This window comes from Orcinus orca, chromosome 6 (assembly GCF_937001465.1).
Source record: "Orcinus orca chromosome 6, mOrcOrc1.1, whole genome shotgun sequence".
Classification (NCBI taxonomy): Eukaryota; Metazoa; Chordata; class Mammalia; order Artiodactyla; family Delphinidae; genus Orcinus; species Orcinus orca.
In genome coordinates, this window is record NC_064564.1 from 76,738,398 (window position 1) to 76,756,755 (window position 18,358).

Below are 18,358 nucleotides of genomic sequence, written 5' to 3' on the forward strand. Positions count from 1 at the left end.
TGCTCTGGAGTTAGACTGCCCAGAATCAACCTGAGCTTGGCCCTTTGCTGTGTGGCCCTAGGCAAGTTCATAAACTTTGTGAGCTTCTGCTTCCGTGCATATAAAATGGAAATCGTGATACCTACTTCATATGGCCTTGAGGACACAGTGCAATGATGCTGGGCACTTAGTTTGTACTTCATAAATATTAGCAATTCATCAGATTTCTGCAGTGAGTTGCCTTCTGATTTAATATTTAATAAGTTCAACAGCCTTGTTATAAATATCACGTTTGTTCAGTGATTCCAATAGATCATTGACTATGATGAAATAAGAGAGGGAAATACAAAGGCAGACTTTGGTGATTAGGTGGTTGTTGGTAGTAAATTCTTAATTTTCAGATATGTTTACATGTAATAATGTCATTCATTCATTCAACATTTATTAAGTATAAAGTGTATGTTATATGTTAATGTTGGATCACAGAAAGGGTTATAAAGAGATTTGCAAGAAGCCTTCCCTAAGGTTTAGAGACATGCTCACTGCTGCTTTGATTTCCTGAAGATCAGGGACCATTCATTCATTCATTCATTCAAACATTTATTGGGTATGCCTGGCACTGTTAATAGGAGCTAAGTCTAATTCAGCAGTGAATAAAACAAAAATTCCTGACCTATGGAGCTAACATTCTAGTAGGGGAAGACCAGCAATAAATGGGACAAATAAAGGGAATATATAATAAGTTAAGTGGTGATAAATGTGAAGGGGAAAAATAAATCAGGGAAGGGGCAGTGGGGTGTGCTGGAGACAGCAGTTTCAAATTGGGTGGTCAACTGGGTGGAAATCTTCCCTGAGAAGAGAGCATTTGAGCAAACACCTGAAAGCAGAGAGGATGTGAGTTATGGAGATTTCTAGAAGGGCATTCTGGGCAGAGGAAAAGCAGGCGCAAAGGCCCTGAAGTTGGAGTATTCTTGGTGACTTTGGGGGAAGCAATCATGGCCACCTTCTCTTTGATTCTCCTTTGAATGTTATAGAGTCTGAAATACAGAAGGCAAGTAATTACAATTGTTTTAATATTCTCAGGGAAGTACAAATGAGGCATCACAGTCAAATTTTAATGAAGGGAAATCAGTATATCCAGGTGGTGCTTCTGTAGCTTTCTGTCTGAATGGGATTTAGCAAGCATGAGTTTCAAACTTTAACTCCTGGATGTTGGAGACTGATCGGCAAGAACAATTGTCTTGGTTCCTCCCCACCTCACCTGAGAGGGTGGGAGGAGATCTGAGCTGAAGAGCCCCAGGTCACTGGGTTCTCACGTTTCCCAATCTCTGAATCATTCTACAGATGGGAAAGAGAACCAGAGATCAGTAGAGGAGATATAACTTTTGAACTCGCCATTATTGTGGTATAATTGATATACTCCCCATCGCAGCCATTTTTGTGTAAGATTGGATGAGTGTTGACAAATGTACATACCCGGGGTTGTGCTGATAAATACTAAACAAGTGACTGATCAGGGGAAAAAGAAGCCCTAATTTGTAGCCTTTGCCAGTTTTTCCTGATGTATTAAAAACTTCCATCATTGTTGATGTCAAGTCAGCAATGTGATGTCCCCGCAGAGGGTGTTGGGAAAAGATGCAGTTGGATCTGGCAAGCCTGCAATGAGCTAGTTCCAACATGCCGGAGCACTAACCACTGATGGAATTACCACCACAGTCATGATATAGAACATTTCCCAAACTCAAAAGTTTCTCCAGGCTTTCTCCAAGGTTATCACTCATCTGTTTGCTGTCATGATAGAGTAACTGTCCTAGAACTTCTTACCAATGGAATCGTACAGTGTATCCTCTTTGTGTCAGCATGCTGTTTTGACCTTCATCCACGTAGCTGCATGCATCAGAGTTTTGTTCCTTTTTATTGCTGGGTATTCCATTCTGTAAATATACCACAATTGATTTATCCATTCACTTGTTGATAGACATTTGCATTATTTCCAGTTTGGGGCTATTATTAAGAAAGCTGCTATAAGCATTTATGTATGAGTTTTGTTTGGAAATAGGTTTTCATTTCTCTTGGGTAAATACTGTAAATGAAATGGCTGGGTCATGAGGAGGATATGTGTTTCATAAGAAATTACCAAATGATTTTTCAAAGATGTTGAACCATTTTCTACTCCCGCTAGCAATGTATGAGAGTTCCGATGCTCCGTAATCTCATTAAAAATGGGTGTTGTCTACCTTTTAAATTTTAGCCATTTTGGTATGTGTATAGTGCCATTATGATTTTAATTTGCATTTGAGCATCTTTTTACATGCTGATTGGCCATTTGTATATCTTTTGTGAAATGTCTGTTCAAACTTTTGCCCATTAAAAAAATTTTATCTGTAGGCTGATAGTAAATAACTTTTCGAAAAGGAGTACAGAATTTGGGGAAATCTGTAAGTTGGACAGGGCAGGAGGGAAAACAAGGCAAACAAGCAGCCTGAGAGAGCTGACAGGTTCATCGAGGTGGCCACAGTGCTTTTATTCAATGAGTTAGATAAAGCATGTAGACTAGTTCCTGGCACAGAATAAATGTTGATATTATTATTAACTTTAAAATTATATTATTAACTATTACTATTTATTTTAACAGCGAAGGGAAGCCACTCAAGGATTTGAAGCTGGCGTATGAACTATGACAGTCAAATGTACATTTATAACCTTATGCTGGCTACTGTATAGAAAGACTTGAGAGAGCAGATTGGTATGAATGGCTGTGAGAAGCCAAGAAGCCAGTGTAGTCATCTAACAGGATGTTAGAGCAGACACAGTGGGTCATCCGTAGCCTGTGGCTCAGTGGTGCCTGTAGCCCATGACTCAAAAGGTACATACCTTCGAGGATCTCTAAGTTGTGCAAGATTGTATATACATAAAGCTACTTTTTCAGAAATTCTCATCTGTCCAGTTTGGAATATTCAGGGGAGCCAACTACTGAATCCACTGCTTGGTCTGCTTTGGAAGGCATTCAGTATTGACTATTAAATAGCTTGGAGTATCAATCAGGAGGGCCAAGTTTTCAGAAAAGGCCCCCAAAGCCACCCCACAGCATGGGCCTCCACCAGAGCTGCTGCTTCTGCCTCAGTGAGGAAGCTGAGGAAGGAGAAAGCTACCCTATGATGCCCCTGTAGTTCTTCTAAAATCTCTTACCAACTGACTGACAAAACAGGATGTGCAAATGAATGCCCAGAAAGCTAGCAACCAGGTACTAAGACCTTTAGCCACAGCCACCACTAAACACGAAAATGCCTCCAGGAGCATGCCTCACGATGCCACAGTCTGCCTTTGATTGGTAGAACCTTATCACATTCAGAACCCTGGCTGCATAGAATTTAGCTCTGCAGCATAGGAAGGCTCACTAGAAGGATGTCGGAATGCGTCTTGTGAGCCCATTGACGGGATGCACCATGAAACGTAACTAAATTCACCCCGATGCTAGGCATTCGACAAAGATTTACACTTTACCAGCTCACAATACCAGCTGTGTACATTCGGGCACTACCAGAGCCTCGATAGCCTCCTTTATCAAGTTGGAGGTACTAATATTTGTCTTCAGAAGCTCTTGGGGAGGTGAAGTTAAATATAATACCATGCGGAAGAGCAGCAAGATGCTTGGCACGTGGCAGGCATTCTGTAATTGAGGCATCAGCCAATCAGTGAACACCATTCCATAACCCTATAGAGGAAACAGAATCCCTGAAAGATGGAGATTAAATAGAGTGTACTGCTAAAGAGATTTAATGGCCCCAATAGAAGTGGCCCTTGTATCAGTCCCATGGAATTGGGGGAGCATATTTGCCCCTGGAAAAGTAGGTGGGATTTGTGTGTGTGCTATTTCACGTGTTCATTTGTATTATTTTTTTCATTTTTGGTTAGTTTCATTTAAAACAATAATGCAGCCACATAAATCATGAAAAGAAAATCCCTCTTTTCCAGTTTGTCAAGTTTCCTTCTTGAAATATCCTGTGCATATAAGCACACATGTCATCTAGAGTCTTCCTTTTTTCTCCTACAAAAATTGGGTCATATTATATGCCTGTTTTGCACCTGTATTTCTTTCTTTCTTTATCCACTACCTTGGAGACAATGCATTTCAGTTCATATAGAACCAGTCACCTACTGATGCCAGCTAGTTGTTTGCATTCTCTTGCTTTTACAAAATTTGCTCTAACTAACATCCATTCTTTTACGTAAATGACTCTACCTATAGAATCAATTTTAAGAAGTGGAAAGGCTAGGTCGAAGGTTAAGTACTGTGTATAATTTTATTGATATTGCCAAATGGCTCTCCACACACTTGTACCATGGTATGCTCTTTACTGATCCTGTACGAGCTGCATTTGTGCCAACATCCTTGCCAACAGTGTATCATCAACCCTTTTGATTTTTGGCCAGTGAAATAAGGGAAGTGAAATAAGGGAGGTGATACCAGGGCAGATTAAGAGGAATCCTGCCAAGAGACAGAGGTGAGGGATTAATTAGAGGGATAGGAGGTGAGGGAAGGTAGGATTTGAATATAAACTTAGAAGGGAAACTCATAACCTTCTGCTACTTACTATGTGCTGAACAGTGACTTGACTAGGCAGTGTACCTGCTATTACATTCAATCCTTATAACCACACTAACCCATAAACACTATTATCCCCCATTAGACTCTGACGCCCAGTCTCTGTCCACTGTACCTCCTGTGTCCTTATTTCACAGTTGAGGAAACCAAGGCCCAAAGAGGTTAAGTGATGTATCCAAAATCCCAGAGCAAGTTAAGTCAGGACAAGGGTTCCGCTTTCCAGCTCCATGTACACTGCATTAGGCCAGCATTCTGGTGTGTACCATTGAAGCCACAAAGGATCTGAATATTTCTTCAGGGTGTATTTCATCCACAGTTTGAGTTTAATAGTTGAGTTGAATTCAGTCATTTCCTATAGTCGAAGAGGTTCCATAATAGTTGAGTGGACATGATCTTAAACATACTGGCGCTTTTCACGTTGATAAAAAGTTCTTCCTCAGAGATTCTCTGTTCCTTTCCATAAAAACTACTGTATTTACTCGAGCATTCTTTTTTTTTTTTTTTTCTTTTTGCCGTACGCGGGCCTCTCACTGTTGTGGCCTCTCCCGTTGCGGAGCACAGGCTCCCGACGCGCAGGTTCAGCGGCCATGGCTCAGGGGCCCAGCCGCTCTGCGGCATATGGGATCTTCCCAGACTGGGGCACGAACCCGCGTCCCCTGCATCGTCAGGCAGACTCTCAACCACTGCGCCACCAGGGAAGCCCCCAAGGAGCATTCTTGACGGAAACTATGTGAGGTGAAAGCTCTAAGCTTCTTGGGATTTTAAGATTTCTGATAGAGGATTATGCAGCCCCTCCTGAATTCTACCCCTGCTCCTCTGCAATTTTAAAGTTGGCCTGTAAAACCCTCCTTGAAACACCCGTGGAGACTGGGACTGGCACCTGTGCCCTCTTCCTCATTGTTTTCTACTGCTTCAGAGTCCAGAATCATTGAGATTAGAGGTTTCAGCTAGGATTGCCTCATTTCCTACTTGTTTTCAGAGTCCAGGATCTCTTCTGTGTACATCTGGGCAGTTCCACTTGAATCAGAAATGGGAGACTTAAGACATTCAAATTTAATGAAGATAAGAAACATTCAATTAGAGCATGAAGTCCCAGTGAGGAGATGACTCTTAACTGGCACAGAAATTTGGTTGATCATCCTTATTGGAAGGGCGGGACGATGATTGAGAATGTGATGAAAAGATGGGAATGAAAAGTAAACCTTTTATCTGAAAAAATTAAGCTGGGCAATGACTTTTTTTTCTTTTTTTTTAATCAATTGAGAAGGCCTAACTTTTGAATTGTCCTAATTGGAAAACATCTTGATGATGGTCATTCTTTTAGGGTAGAGCAATGGTGCGCTAAATGTATTTGCCCAAGGCGAGTAAAGTGTCAGTGGTAAAGAATAGAATTTGACAGCTGTAGTGATCTGAGAAATGAACTGGCTTGAAGTCCAATTTTATAGATAATGAAACTGAGACATAGTAAGTATATGCGATTTAGTTAAGAAGACACTTCTGGTGACCGTCAGCCGAAACTAGAGCCAAGCTCTCCTGCCTTAGCTCATTGTATGGTTTAATTTCCATTATGTGATCCACATTTTACAGTCTGCTGAAAGAATATGATTGTTTGGAATTGTGTTAGTTTGTTTTCTTAGAATGGACGGGGATTTATTTTTACAGCTATCCTAAACAGACCTGTTTTTAACTAAAGAAAGGGGTACATACATGAGAAAACTAATTTGTTAAAGAAATGGTTAAGATAAAGTCGATTGAACTATTGTCACACAGGAAGCTTAGCTGATAGGTAGGACGTGTGATCTTTGTTTTGTTTTAGAAATTGCCATTCATTCCACTTTTAGTTTTGCAACCCATGAATAAGAGCTATGTATTTATACTGTCTACTGAAGTCAGGAAACAAACTAAGTACTGTTTTCTTTGCGAATGATCAATTGCTTAGGACTTGTTTCAAATTAACGATATAAATAATCTAACAAGGTCTTTCATTGTACATTTCTCAGAGCAAACAAAATGCGATGTGTTTTTATAACCAGATAGCTATTTGATATTTGTTTCTCTTTCATACATTTGGATACAGATTGATATAGAATTACTTAAAATGCTGCATATAAATTAAACATTAAAAGGGAGATATGGAGAGCCCAAGCTGCCCCATTATAATCTTTAGTTCCACGGTCACCGCCTCAAGGACACTCCATTTCATATCACATGTCCTTCTTTTGAAAAGTGATCACCAAGCTTCAAGTAACATTTAAGCATGGCCAGCAACTGCATAATTTATGGACCTTTTCTTTTTTTTGCTTTTGTGTTCTTATTTTAATGAAAAACCAGGAAAACAGAAGACTTTTCATACATTAACTCTCTTATATTCTTTCCCTCCTGCCTTTGCAGATCGGGGCCCTGAAGGATTACTACCACTTCTATCACAGCAGGACGATTAAAAGGTCAGTTCTCTCAAGCAGAGGAACACACAGTTTCATTTCAATGGAACCAAAGGTAAGAAGAACCAGTTGGGTGGGGACCAAGAGGCAGAGCTTCTGCATTTTTCATTGGTAACATCACACTAGGAACTGGTGACCAGCAGGAAAGCTTACATTTCAAGAGCTGTCATACTATCCTTTGGTCCAATATCTTTGCTTCCTCTTGAGACCAAAAATAGGCAGTGGCTTGATTTTTTATTGAAGTGCCCTTATCATCCCAGTTGTAGAACAGCCCAGGGGTATCAGAAGTAGGAGTTGTCATGGAGAAATGAGAAGGAGTGTATGTGGGGACAGATAGGGATGGATTCAGAAGTATTGAAGTCTTAAGAAGACCATACTATCTGCCTATTTGCATACAGATCTGAGGTTCTCTCTGAGCTCTGTAGAGGAGTCTCTTCCAGAACCCTTAGGTCAGGCCTTAGGTCACCACGAATCCTTGTAGTTTCAACGGGCATTAATAGAGCCATGCCACTGGTGGCCCAGGGCCTAGACCATGGCCTAGACCATGTCTGAGACAGGAGGGATTCTGAGCACAGAAGGGACAGAAGCTGGCTGTGCTCCTCTTGGAAGCTCAACAGGGATCTTTCTTACACATTGTCTTGACCCCAATCCTTTTGGGTTGTACAGAAAGCATACTTCTAGGAGAACCTAGCAGGAGACATGTCATGTCTAGATCCTCCCAATCCATTTTGGAGAGGCAGGACAGCTTTGAAATGGGAGATAGGAAGCTGGAGGGTGTTAGGGACAAACAGGCTAATAACTGGCAACTAAAACTCTGAGGATGAGATAACCCTCTGTCCTTATTAAGTTGGAGGAAGGGATTGACTCTGACAGAGAACTGCTTGGCCTCCCAGATGTGACGAGTAAAGAGGGAGAGAGGACAGCAGTACCAGCCTGCCCTGGTTCCTCTGTGGATTCACTGTTTGTTATTTACTGATCGGGAAGGGTTGTCTTTTCCTCATCATGGTTTGGGTTTATCATAGGAGCTCATTTTCAAATAAATTGGTCAACAAGTCTATACCAGTGAGCATGGCAATGTCACCTAGAGATTCCTCAAAAATGATATTCCTTATTAAAGCAAAAAGGTCCCTGTTTGAATTAATATGCAAATCAGGTTGGCCCTTTGGAGTCCTGTGCTCGGTTATGTGCCACAGTTCTTGTTTAATTTTTGTCTGGAATATTATCACACAGTGTTCACGCTTGTGAAATTGTATCTTGGTGGTTAGAAAAAGCACGTTTGTTGTAGGGCCCAATTTTCTGTGGATTATAGGAACATCCCCTGATACTTAACACTCCGGCAGCCTGTGAATTATATGTGTATTTTCCCTTTATCTCTATTCAGAATTAAATGTTACTGGAAAAGCAATCTGTTAGGATGTTCTTGAATTAGCGAAGTTTTCGAAGCAAAGTCACGTTTTTCATCTGTTAACGTTCTCCAAGCTTTCTTGAACTTTGGTAATTTAAATGATTTTAATTTCAGACCTCATGTGCATAGTCCATGTGATTTTTTTTTTTTTTTTTTTTTTTTTTTTTTTTTTTGCGGTACGCGGGCCTCTCACTGTTGTGGCCTCTCCCGTTGCGGAGCACAGGCTCCGGACGTGCAGGCCCAGCGGCCGTGGCTCACGGGCCCAGCCGCTCCGCGGCATGTGGGGTCTTCCCGGACCGGGGCACGAACCCATGTCCTCTGCATCGGCAGGCGGACTCTCAACCACTGAGCCACCAGGGAAGCCCAGTCCATGTGAATTTGAAAAACCGAGTACTAAATGGTTTGGGAGGTAAGAACAGAATTGAATACAGAGCTATTTCAAGCCTTAACGTTCTTTTGGGGAAGCTTGGCCTTCCATTCTTCTTATCTCAGGGCATCAAATAGCTCATGCAGGACCCAATGGAGACCTCAGATGCTGGGACACGTAGTGCCTGGCATGTATGTCCTCCCCCACCCCGCCCAGAGGAACAGAGCCAGTTCAGGCCAGCCCCAGGGTACATGCTCAGTTCCTCTTCCTCCTCCATATAAAGAATACCCTAGGATAGGACTGTACCTTGCTTCTCACTCCTCATTCTGATGCCACCTGCCCCTCATTGCCGCCCAGCTGTTTATACAGAAGGGCCACTGTTCTACCAACTTTGCAGATTGGGGATTGCCTGCAGTTTCTTTCAGACATTTCTTAAAGTCCGATCATTCCTTCCATTGGCCACTGCTTGAGCGTCTAATATATGCCAGGCCCTGTGTTAGGCTCTGGGGATTTGGGGATAGGGTGTTGCCCTCAGGGAGCTCTCTGCAGCCTCCCACAGTAGCTTTCAGGGAAACACAAGACGTTACAGTTCTTCTCAGCGTTGGGGACGGAAGAGCAAAGGAGATGGGGGTCTACTACATTCCTCCTCCTTCTCCAGCTCCCTCCGCGAAAAGCTCAGGCCGCCACTTAGGTTAAGTTTCCATTTTAATTAAAACAACAACAACAACAACAACAAATGTTATTTACAGAGAAGTTGCAAAAACGTTATGAGGAATTCCTGTATTCACTTCCCAGATTCCCTACATGTTAACGTTTACATTTTACATCTCGTCAAACTTACTTGGTCATTTTCTCTCTCTTCTGTCTACACATGCACGCACAAGCACACATAGCTATGTATGTAAGTTTCTTTTTGAAAATTTGGGTGCAAATTGCAGACATGATGCCCCTTTAACTCTAAATACTTCACTGTGTATTTACCAAAACAAAAGATTTTCTGTCATATAACTCGGAGTACAATGGTTAACATTTTGGTAAAATCTGGATATTAACATTGATTCAATATTATAATCTAATCTACAGATTTTATTCAGATATTGCCAGTTGTCTCTTTTCTGGGCCAGGATCACATCAGTTGTCATATTTCCCAAATCCCCTTGGTATACTCTGTCATACTTTCATTTTCTTCCCTTCCCTTCCCTTCCCTTCCCTTCCCTCCCCTCCCCTCCCCTCCCTTCCCCTCCCCTCCCCTCCCCTCCCCTCCCCTCCCCTCCCCTCCCCTCCCCTCCCCTCCCCTCCCTTCCCCTCCCCTCCCCTCCCCTCCCTTCCCCTCCCCTCCCCTCCCCTCCCCTTTCCCCTCCCCTCCCCTCCCCTCCCCTTCCCCTCCCCTCCCCTCCCCCTTCCTTCCCCTCCCCTCCCCTCCCCTCCCCTCCCCTCCCCCTTCCCCTCCCTTCCCCTCCCCTTCCCCTTCCCCTTCCCCTTCCCTTTCCCCTTCCCCCTTCCCCTTTCCTTTCCTTTTCTTTCATGATCTAGAATTTTTTTTCAGAGTACTGGCCACTTATTTTGTAGAATCTCTCAAGTTGTGTTTGTCTGTTTCTTCATGATTAGCTGCAGGTTTGGCAGGAACACCAGAGAAGTGCTATGTCCTTCCCAGTGTATCAGATCGGGAGGCGCATGACATTGACGTGTTTCATTGCTGATGATTTTAACTTTGGTCACTTGATGAAACCTGGTGTCTGCCAGGTTTCTTTATTTTAAAATACGATTTTCCCCCACCTAATTAATAGGCGTTTTGTGGGGAAATACTTTGAGATTATGTAAATTTCTACAGGCTGACTTTTTATTTTTCACTCCCAGCAGATCTCATGGGGAGTATAAAGTACCCGTACAACTTGCTTTCTTAGGCAGGACTCCTTTTCTTTAATCTTGGGGGGGGTGTGTGTGTGTGTGTGTGTGATGGGTGATTTGTGTGCCAGAGTGGAGGCACATTTGTGAGTAGGGGGACGGGACCATGTGAAATGGCTTGGTGGGAAACATTGGTGATGTGTGAAGTTATTTTTGTTCCTCATCTTCTCCAGAAAGGGAAAACACACATGGGTGAATTGCAGGGAATACACACACTCAACAGATCCTGGCATTTACTTGCTGGAGTAAATTGCATGGCTGCTTCTTCCCCCTGCTATTGTTTTTACTTAGAGGGTTCTAAAGGAGGAGATGCAAAAGTAGCAACATTGTAAGAACAACCCTCCTGGTGCTAAGAAAATGCTGTGGTCGGTTGGGGCACATGAGCTCGGAGAACAAGAATAGACTGGATTCCCATATGTTAACGGTATGTTATGATTAGCTTTTAAATGACAGGGATCCGCAGACTTCTAAGACGGCATCACTGCACGATAATAACACAGTTTGGCGAAAAGTGTTGGTACAATATTACAGCAGTTAGAAGGGTGAGTCTACCAATGTTCTTGACTCACCAACTTCTCTCCAAGAGACCTAGGTTACATCTGAGAGACAGCAGTCTTGCATTAACGTTTTCAGAAGCCTCTCATTAATCTGCTTAGAAATCTTTGCCAGCCCTGTGGCCTTTTGGTCAAAGAGGGCGGTATCTACGGGAGGTCTTTGGAATGAAAGTTCTTTACGGTTCTTTAACTGCCGGTGCAGACATGGGCGGGGGTGGTGGAGGAGATACTTTTCTTTCATTCTTCTTACCCAGAACAGAAAAATCAGAATCCTACATTTTCCATTAGAGTAGGCTTTCAAAAATAAAGAACATAAACTGTCCTTCATTTAGCCCTTATGTCCTATTCCTGTGTAGTTTGATATACGAGCCCAACTTCTACCCTTGCCCATGAGGTTTTATCTTGAAGATTCTGGCCTTTTAATCTCTTATCTTTTCCAGTCGTTTTTTTTCTGTCTTCAAGTATATTTAAAGATCAATTTTTATCTAAATCTAGGATAGAATTACCTTCTGCTCTGGGCTCAGGGATGAGCAACTCTCCTGCCGTGTTTTCTCCTGAAGTTCAACTTATCAACCCTCCTCATCCCGTGGATGTGTATGGCTGTGTATCTCAAATACGGAAAAACTATTGATATAGTATTATTTATTGCAGAATCCTAGGCTCCTTAGAATTAGACTTCTCTCCTTCCTATCCAATGCTAACATACCCTCTGTCATACTCCTAAAAATATTATTTTCAGATCTGTTGAACATGCCCAATGACAGAGAGCTCAGTACTGGACAAGGCAAACATTTCTATAATTAAAGAGATTTAACATGTTGAGCTAAAATTTGCTTGTCTGTAACTTCTATCCATTGATTGGATCTACTTCTACTTTCCAGACTTACACATAACAGCTCTTTAAATATTTGGAGCCCCTCTCTTAGTCCCCTGGAGCAGCAATTGTCCCTCTGTCAGTGTGGCCCAGAATTAAGTTCAAGGCTTTAGCTCACAGAGAGATTGCTCATTTGTTACATTTATATGTAAGCCATTTCCTCTAAAGAGGATTTTAGAGCAGTGCATGCAAGCACCGTACAGTGACAGCTAAAGGGCTGTAGGAAAAGGACAGGAAGGCGGAAATGAAGTAATTGGAGATAATTAGCGAAATCAGATAGAATCAAACCTGTGAAAGGAGAAAGGAAGTTCGAGTTCTTGACTAATCCCTGTTGGTACCTATTGTGTCCAGAATTTGATTTTCAGGCGAATGGAGTTTCTCTTTTTGCCTCAAGGGTGAAGACGATGTGATGGAGTAAAGTAAGGGTGCAGGGGTACTTCACTGTACATAATGGTCCTGTTCCCAAAAAGTTGTACCAATCTACTTCTTATCAGTCAAACCTCATTTCTCCATGGATTCACTTTACAATTTCAGAATCAATTTATCTTCACTGAGGATTGATATGTCATTTTTCTGTGGAGACAACCAGCACGTTAGTTAACTCTTTTTTTTTTTTTTAACTCTGAGACAAACCATTTAAAAGTTGTTTCCATACACCTGATCTGCCAGGGGATCTTTGGAGGTAAAGAAACCTTATTCAGTTAGAAATAGATGCTCAGGAGTGTCTGAGCTCCATCTTGCCTGGCTCCCATGCATGAATCACAGCCATGCCTTTTCACTGACAAGATTCCTGGTGTCCTAGTGCAGCTTCAAAATTCATTCCACCCTGAGTACAAGTGCTTCCTGATCTGGCCGCTGCTGCACTTCCTCTCACCCCACCTGCCCTCATTCCAGCTGGTGCTCCCGTGGACTGTTTTCTCTGGCAGTTCAATTTTCTGCTCTTTGGTTTTAACTGTGATAATAACCTCATGGTTTGACTTTCTTCTGTGAAGTGCAGTTTTATAACAACATTCCTGGGCTTGTGCTGGGCGGCCACGTGCACAGATCCTGGGTGTGTTGAGGTGGAACGAGAGGGGCTGTGTTCTCTGGGGCAGGAACCCGAGGCTGTGTGTTCTTAGCCTGTGTCATAACCGTGATTGTTACACATTTGCTTCTCAGCATCTCACCAGTGAATAAAAGCAGTTACCATATAGCTTGAGAATGCCCTGAATTCTTCTGGAAGCAGCGTGGGCTTGGGTGTGATGATGAGTGGAGAGGATGTGGATGCAATGGTCAAGGGGCATGTTGGGGGGCTGTCTTGTTCCGGGTGACCCTCTTTTTTTTTTTTTTTTTTTTGGCGGTACACGGGCCTCTCACTGTTGTGGCCTCTCCCGTTGCAGGGCACAGGCTCCGGACGCACAGGCTCAGCGGCCATGGCTCACGGGCCCAGCCGCTCCGCGGCATGTGGGATCTTCCCGGACCGGGGCATGAACCTGTGTCCCCTGCATCGGCAGGCGGACTCCCAACCACTGCGCCACCAGAGAAGCCCCCGGGTGACCCTCTTTAACTACACTTCACCAGTTATGAAGTGCAACCGCTATGGCAGATTCCTGTCTTTGCTTTTTGATAGCATTCCTGTGCCTTTGAAAACCCCACTAGAACGTGTAGACTCCTGGGAGAAGCGTTTCAGGCATAAGTTTGCAACCTGTGATACAGGTATAATGGCAGGATGGCTAGGAGTGTAGGAGAGACGGAAGGAGTATGTGGGTGCAGATGCCACCAAGTTCTCCGCCTTCCCTTCTTTTCTGTCTTGTTTTCAGGTCTCCCAGATGTCTGGATGATCAGAAACCAGAGAGTCAGGTTGTACACTGCTGGGTTATCTGATGGGAAAGTTTGGGTCATAACCCCAATTTTTTTAGCTACTTAGGAAAAGTGGCCAAATCTTTATTAGAGAGCACTTCGCAGCGTTTCATTCTGAAAGGTTATAAACGCACATGCCCACAGTGGCGTGCAGATAAGAAGGATGAGTAAGATGGGCCAGACAGAAAATCCCTGGGCATAGGATAGAGTGTAGAGCCCTTGCTGTGTGTAAGGGAGCATCCGCAGCCCTGCGGCTTCATGTTTGCATGCTGGCTCGTGGTTGCCAGTTGAGAAGAGCCGGCAAGTCTGCACTTTCATGGGACGTTTCCCAGTTTTAAATGTTGGCCAGTAATTCAGAAGTTTAAAGATATTCGTGTGGGCCAAGGAAAATGCATCCGAGGGGCATCCCAGTTTGTGACCCCTGAGGTGGGCTGCATCGGGAAAAAGTGGGGGAGGTGTGAAAGGTGGGTGTTAGCACCTTCGTAACTTGGCCTCGGTCTTGCCCTCACCTGAACACTGGTTTCAGTCTGTCAGTCACGCTCTGCTGAGTGGCTCTAGTATAATTTTTCTCTGTGTCTTAGTCTCCAAACTGAAATGCAAAAATCTTTTTTTTTTTGCGGTATGTGGGCCTCTCACTGTTGTGGCCTCTCCCGCCGCGCAGCACAAGCTCCGGACGCGCAGGCTCAGCGGCCATGGCTCACGGGCCCAGCCGCTCCGCGGCATGTGGGATCCTCCCAAACCGGGGCACGAGCCCGCGTCCCCCGCATCGGGAGGCGGACTCTCAACCACTGCGCCACCCGGGAAGCCCTGAAATGCGACGATCTTTTAGGTGTAAATAATTGGCTCAGAGCACTCCGGTTCTGAAGCAGACGCTGCTGCCGGTGAGGACGGAGGGTTGCCGGAGCTCGTTCTAGCTCCTCTTGTGCCTTTACCCAGTTTTCCACTGACAACAGTCTCAACAGGAAATGAAGCCTGGAGGAAATAGGATAAGTCAAAGAAAAGAACAGAAAAAAGAAGCGAATAAAGTGATGACCATGTAAAAATAGGGAGAGGAATTAGATAGGGTGGGGGAAGGGTAATTATGGATTTTGCCACTTTAGCCACGTGAAGGAAAGGTACAAATGTAAAATCTGTATTATTTTCTTAATTTATGTAGTATTTCTAAGGTGTCAGATTCTAAAGCAGCCGGTGCTAGATCTAGAAAATGTAGGGTAATGACGACATTCTGAATTTCTCGTTAGGTCTGGTGTTAGTTCAGGTTGCTTTTGACAGAATATCATAGACTAGGTGGCTTATAAACCACATACATTTACTTCTTCTAGTCCTAGAGGCTGGGAAGTCCAAGATCAAGGTGCTGGTAGATTCGGTGTCTGGTGAGACCCCACTTCCTGGTTCATAGACAGTCGTCTTCTCACCGTAATCTCACCTGGCGGAAGACACAAGGGAGCTCTCCGGGGTCTCTTTTATAATGGCACTAATCCCATTTATAGGTGACCATTAGGTCACTCCACCCTTGTGACCTAATCACCTCCCAAAGGCCCCACCGCTAAATGCCACCACGTTGAGTATTAGGTTTCAACATGTGAATTTTGCGGGAACACAAACATTCAGTCTGTAACAGGTCTTAAGAAGGGAACTTTAGAGCCACAGGTTCTGTTGAACTCTTGGGCAAGTTAGGATATAATAAGTAAGTAATCCTAGGGAATAAGCGAAAACAGCAAAAACAAACAAGCCAGCAACAACAAAACCCAAAGCCATTTTAATTGTTTGGCTTTGAAGAGAAATCATACTGATTTACGTATTTACTTTAATGAATGCAAGAGTAAATAAGAGATCCAATTAAAACATCACCATTGAAAAGGCATAATTTGTTAAAAAGTGCTTGTGAATTTTGTTTCTGTGCTCAGTTCTACCAAATGTCAATCAATTCTTACAACATAAAAAGAGGCAATATGGTACAACAGAAAGAACCTTTGGGTCTTTGTTCATGCTCGGATCTTTGTGGGGTGAGCACTTAACTCCTCTGTCCATCGATTTTCTCTCCTCATTTCTGTCCTCATCATTGTTCATGCCCATACTCAGGGAAGTACATGGTATAATACGGTATAATGGTTTGTACATAAGAAAGGATCAAAAGCATAGGTTAAATTCTTATAAGAAAATAGTAAGTTCACCATTAAAATGATGTTATAAATCTATACATACTGATAAGGAAAGATCTCCAAAATAATATGTAAAGTAACAAAAAGCGGTATAAAAAGAACATATAAGATGTGTTCCTATTTATGTTTTACATTTAAAAACAAACAAACAAAAAGACCTGTGTGTATTTTTGTGTAGTTATATGCAGCGTAGGTTTGGAAGGAAGCACAAACACATAAAAATAACTCTTAATAGTTACCTTTCCACATTGTATGACTTTTAAAAAACTGTTTATACTGAAACTGCCTTTGTTGATATCAACAATGATATTTGACATTTCAAATCTGGTGAGTTCATCTCTGTTCTCATCTGACTCTATCTTTCACTTAATACAGTGGTTGATCATTTGCTCCTTCTTGAAAAATGACTCTCAGTTTCTTGAGACCACGTCTCCCAGTTTTCTCCTTGCCTCTCCTGCACCTTCTGTCTCTGTGGATGGTACTTTTTCACCTCACCTATAAATTTTGGAGAGCCCAGGGCTCCCCTTTATGCTGGTGTCCTTGCTTCTAATTTATATATTCTTCTCTCACCTACCTGACGTCTCCAATTAGATGTCTAGTAAGCATCTAAGCCATAATATGACATATACGATGCTTTTAATTTCTATCCATCACCATGGTGCTCAAACCTTTTCCTTCCCAGTAAACGGTACCATAATTTATCTAGTTGCCCAAGCCAAAAGTAAAGCAATCTATTCTTGATTCTCTCCCTTTTCCTCATTTCCCCTCATGGAACCATTAAGGGGGTCTCCCTGCTAAAATTTATCTTAAAGCTGTGAACCTGTGGGCTTTCCTCTCCGGCACTGCCACCAGCCTGGTTAATCCCACCATTGTCTTGGACTTGGACTGCGGCAATTGCCTCTACTTCCACTCTTCTTCTGTAGTCATTCTCCACAGAGAGTAAGCTTCTTAAGACGTACAAAGATCAGGTCTTTCAAAGACTTTCCATGGACTTTGGAATAAAATCCAATTTTTTCTTAATGCTCTTTAAGGACCATCATGATCTGGCCCCTTCTTACCTCCCTGAGCTAGGCTTTGAAATGCCTCCTTTTTGCTTATCACTCTCAGCCACGTTGACCTCTTTCTATAAACATCAAACTCTTTCCCTTTGCCTGGAACATATTTCCTTTGGTCTTTGCATGATGGATATCTTCTCACCCTTCACGTATCAAAGCAAATGTCACCTCCTTTGAAGGCCCTTCGACAGTCATCCTTGCTAAAATACACCCTTAATCTCATCTACCCAGCTTCTGTCTAGCTTTAACATGTTAATTTCCTCTTTGATAACATATCTGAATCCAAAACCATATTGTTTATTAGAGTGTTATTGGATTTTCCCTTCCAGGATAAAACTCAGTAGGGGCAGGGGCCCCATCTTACTACCTGTGGTATTCCCTCATTCTGGAATAATATCTGGTACATAAAGACCATCCATAGAAGAATAAATGAATGAATAAATATTTAAAATTAATTTGTACAGGAAAATAAATGAGAGAGGAAGTAATAAATCTAGGGGCTGAATTTCTCTTAATTGCCTTAGAACTCAAATCATTTTATGATGACATACACAGTACTATCTCATTTTAGTGCAGACGTGGGGGCAGCCAGTTGGAGAAACTGTTTTATAAAATAAAAGAGGTATTGGCTGGACTTCGGATATTTGGATTCCGGTCTCAGCTTTGCTACTAGCTCAACCTGCTATTAGCAGGTCACTCCTCACTGGGCTTATTTCACTTATAAAATCGTGGAGCAGGTGAGCCATTTTCTGACATTCGTTCTGATCCATTAATTACCATCTGGAACCAGTGTCACCTGTGATTTTACTGTTGGTCCACATTGCGCATCGGATGTGCCCTTTTCATATTCCCTGTTCTAATGTCTTTCCAAACTTCCTCCTTCTCTCTTTCTCCCCAATACTTAGAATATTTCTTAGCACTTGAGCTCTTCCCCTGGACTCTGTTCTACCTGAAAGAGTGAATTTTGCAATTAGACTTGAGAATAACCTGGTTAGTCTTGAGACAGATAGACTTTACCTATTCAGCAATGCACATGATAAATGAGGAACAAGTAACATTGCTTCTTTGTTTTCAGAGTACATGTCTCTCACTGATACAAGAGTGTGATAACGAGAATGGTAATTATCATTACTGATGCTCATGAATTGCAGAAGGCAGTTCTGAACAGCAA

General features: G+C 42.7%; 1 protein-coding gene across 3 annotated transcripts in view; it reads left to right on the top strand.

The window, feature by feature from the left end:
• Window positions 1-18,358, top strand: part of PCSK5 (proprotein convertase subtilisin/kexin type 5) — a 445,528-nt gene that overhangs the window by 29,909 nt on the left and 397,261 nt on the right. For all 3 annotated transcript variants that reach the window (XM_049710824.1, XM_033440255.2, XM_004276376.4), the window contains exon 2: window positions 6,977-7,081. In XM_049710824.1, the coding sequence (XP_049566781.1) occupies window positions 6,977-7,081 (105 nt within the window). The remainder of the gene's footprint in view (window positions 1-6,976; window positions 7,082-18,358) is intronic.